At 27.3% G+C, this 4427-nt stretch overlaps 1 protein-coding gene across 1 annotated transcript; it reads left to right on the plus strand.

The window, feature by feature from the left end:
* The first annotated feature begins 959 nt into the window (after positions 1–959).
* Positions 960–2864, plus strand: LOC115035130. The gene is made up of 4 exons (XM_029492799.1): positions 960–1684; positions 1780–1933; positions 2182–2333; positions 2629–2864. The coding sequence occupies exons 1-4, from the start codon at positions 1485–1487 to the stop codon at positions 2861–2863; spliced, it is 741 nt and encodes a 246-aa protein (XP_029348659.1). The 5' UTR covers positions 960–1484; the 3' UTR covers position 2864.
* Positions 2865–4427: the final 1563 nt, after the last annotated feature.

Genomic DNA, 4427 nt, shown 5'->3' on the forward strand with positions numbered 1-4427 from the left:
CTACATGACTTACGCCTGACGCTCGATTCCCCAAGAAGGTCGTACTACAAACCGATAGCATAGATGTTTACACATCAATAATGTATAATATTATATAGTTAATATTTTTAACCGCACCATTTATATAAATAACTGTATTCAGTCTGTAAACGCGAAAAGAAAAATATGTATGTATCAATAATTATCCAGGACGCAACTCGTACGTGTCGTGAAAAAATCGCTGACCCAACACATTGGACATGTTGTGCAAAAACCACGAAAGCACCTCGGACCAAATATTATAATTTATGGACGCAGTTGGAATTCGCCAATAATATTATAGTATGGTAATCGGCATTTGGAAATTATGTTGTTTCTAAAATTCTGTTTTGATATAGATACATTAAGTAATAATCTGCATTTTCCCCAGATATAGGTTACTGATTTTAGGGGTATAATATATTATAACTATAATACTGAACACACGCCAAGTATAATAACGAACGATTTACTTTATATAAGAATCTTAACAAATTATAAACGGACTCGTTGAAGTCCAACATTGTGCTTGATGGCGCCTGAGGACTTATATTATGCGAGCTAGACGGACACATACGGGCAAGCCCGGATTAAGGGGGGGGGGGGTCAAGAGGGGGTCATGGCCCCGGGGCCTCAATAGTTTGAATTTATTTAGGGGCCTCAGATTTGTCTATTACTTTTTTTGTTATAGGCTATAACACTGCATAATCACCTTAAAAACCGATGATTATTTAGCGAAGAAAAAAGCTCATACATTCTAGTTTATAAATAAAATGATACATTATTTATTGCAAAGTACCTAATATCTATATATATATTTATTATAACAGGTACCTTATATTAAATAACATATACATTATAAACATAATGCACATAATAAACTATTTTTTTTTTCGTACAGGGGCCTCTTTTAAAACGTTGGCCCCTGGGCGCATATTACCATTCTGCACATCAAATAAAACCCATACGGAAATACGGCTTTCTCATTGGTTTAACATGGCGCGAAAAAATATTTAAATTATTATTATTACTATTATCAATTAAATTAAATTATTACTTTGTTCTGTTGAAGCAGGTTCACATTCAAGCTTATTTGCTTATAGGATGAGTTGCAATTTTGTAACCTTTATTGTCTATTTAACCTTGTAAAATTGATGCTGTTTCAATCAAAAACTTTTATTATTTTTATTTTTTATGTATAATTTGTACATATGAATTGTATAGTTAATATTATTATTATTTATAATTTATAAATCATATATTTATTAAATAATAAACTATCTATTTTTAGTAACTCAGTTTATGGAATTTTGTAGAAACCCCTAGGTTCTGTTGTAAATATCTAATATGTGATAACAAATTACATGATTAGGGTGGTAATAAGTGACATGGTGTATTTTCTTCATAGTTTTTGTACAATACGTTGTGTAATTGACTAATTGAGTATTCCATAAATTAATTTAAAAATGAATCTTTCTATAAATTGTGATGATTTGCCTTCCTCTTTTAAAAATATTATTGTAAAAAATTGCTCAATAACTATTGTTCGGTCGAATTTAAATGATATGCACGATATAGGAAAGTGGGTAGCAGAATTTTCTACAAAGACTAATACTAGGTGGAATGTACGAACAACAGTTCCTAATGGAAAATATATTCAATGCAAGTAAATAGCTACCTAGTAAATATTATTGTGTAAACAAATTATTATATTTATGAATCAGAAATGTAATTTAAATATTTTATGATACTAATTTACAGAAAAAATTATATTTGTCACCATAGTTCTCACCATAAAGTGGACAGAACATTAAACAAAAAAGGTCAATCAAAGAATACTGATTGTAAAGCATCTATTAAAATTGTTGTGAAAGTAGACACTGTATCTACTAGAAAAAGTGATCCATTTGTAAAGGTGAGTAAAACATTAACTAAAATGTTAATAATTACATTTAAATTGTAGGTTTGAAAATATTGTGTAATTCTTAATTTAACAAGAAAATTAATATAATTTGTACAAATCGGTAGGTATATCATTAAATTATAATTATAATAATATTAATATTAATAATCATATTTTAGTTAATAAATTTAAATAATTTACTGAAAAATTAAAATTTTAAATACCTACTAATAACTACATTTAATATTTTATGTTTATAGAATAACTACTTAGGTATGATTACTATCTCAAATACTCATAATCATAATATTAATACTGCTGAAGCGCTACGTTATTTGAATCCAGATATACATTTAAGAAAAACTTTTGAAGAGTATTTTTATGATGGGATGACAATATCAGATGCATTACGGTAAATATATAATAATAGTAATATGACAGTTTAAAAGTACAATTTATGTTAATTTTTCATAATAGTGTTATTTGATGTTAATAAAACATCATTTGATTGTATAATATTTATAATGTAATTATTTGGGCAAAATTTAAATATATAATTTTTCCATTTCTAATGTTAACAACAATTAAAACTGACCACTGATTCAGTTAGTATTTTTAGTGAAAGTTATTATTTATATTTTTGTTTAAATGTATTTTATCAACCTCGGTATACACAAAAAATATTTGTATTATTTTATTATTTATAGATATCATGAGAGTATTTTAACAATGTCAAATACACCTATTGAAGATTTTGCGAATGGTAGAATCAATCCAACATATCGATGCGTACAAAATTGGCATGATCAGTGGAGAGTACTTAACCTAGGACCCCGTACTGGTCAAGGAGTAATTATGGTAATAAAATATTTATGTTTAATTATTTACATTAAGAATTTATTCTATATATATATTATTATCATTGATGTGTTTTGTGATTAGTTTGGAGATGGCTTTGGGACAGTAAAAATAATATTAAAAAAGAAGATCGCACTTCTATGATGCATGCTTTTAGAAAAATGTTATATGCACAAACTTATGAAGAGGCACAAGAAAAATATGTCGAAACTATGAATATTAGAAGTAACTATCCTATGTGGCAAAAATATATCACTGTGCATCATTGGAAATACAAAGAAAACTGGTGTTTAGCTTGGAGGGATCATACTAATAGAGGCCACCAAACCAACAATTTTAGCGAAGTATCAGTGAGAATTTTTAAGGAAAACGTATTAGGTCGTGTGAAAGCATACAATGTAATTTCATTGATTGACTTTTGTTGTACAAAATTGGAGGAATACTATAAAAAAAAATTTTCAGAATTTTCAAATGAAAGAAATTCTACTGCTCGGCTGTTTTTTAAAAAATTAATTAAACAAACTGATTATATCACCAAAGAAGATATTACTGTAGACAATGAAGAATTTTATGTCCCAAGTGAAAAAAATAAAAAAATGATGTATTGTGTTGAACCAAATATTGGTGTTTGTTCATGTGAAGCAGGTATTCATGGACAATTTTGTAAGCACCAATGCATAATTTATAAATATTTTAAAACAACTGGAATTAATTTTCCTCCAATAACAGTTGAAGATAAATATTTAATATCTAAACTTGCATTAGGTGATAGAGGTCCGCCACCGACGTTTTATGAAAGTTTAATACCAACAGAAACTCTGCATCAACATGATGAAACAAATAAACATATTCAATACTATGAACCTAATCAAATAGTTGAATGTAATAAAGAAGTTAGTATTGAAAATAATATGAAAATTGATAAGCAAATAGTGGATACCTTCAAAGAGGACATGGATAAAAAAAAATCATTTTTAATTTTAAAAGATATACATAGTATAATGATTAATAATGTTACAAAGTTTGGGGGTTCATCTTATGATAGATTATTAAAATTTAAAAGCAGATTAGAAAAAATTAAATCTGAAGGACAGTTTAATACTTTTCTGGCCACTGCAGGGTCTAAATCAACTTTACTGAGACAAAGAGATTGTGCAGCTATAAGAGTTCAACCAACAACCATTTCACAGAGGAAACCTGGTATGACAAGAGGAAGTAAACGCTTACCTTCAGGTATATTTTTAATTAACTACAAGATACTTATTGTTAAATGATTTAATAATTTTAATAAATTATAATATTATAGGTAGACCTGCTTCAACAGACCACAGTCACCAAAAAAAGAAACCAAGAAATGTATTTAAAAATGTATCTGATTGTGTACCAAATGCAAAATCTCATTAAACTATTATAAATATTTATTATTATTATTATTTGCCAACCGACTGACTTAAAAAAAAAGTTAGGTATTATATTACATACTTTATTTACCTAATCTTGATCACCTCATTAATCATAAACAGTGCTTGTGAGTTCATGCTCTAAAAAATGCCTAAATAAGTGTGCATTTATGTACTAAAAGCTGAAAAAATATGCATTGAAATATGTCTTTAAACATTCAGAAATATGCATTTATTTTATTTCATTT

This window comes from Acyrthosiphon pisum, chromosome X (genome assembly GCF_005508785.2).
Source record: "Acyrthosiphon pisum isolate AL4f chromosome X, pea_aphid_22Mar2018_4r6ur, whole genome shotgun sequence".
Lineage (NCBI taxonomy): Eukaryota > Metazoa > Arthropoda > Insecta > Hemiptera > Aphididae > Acyrthosiphon > Acyrthosiphon pisum.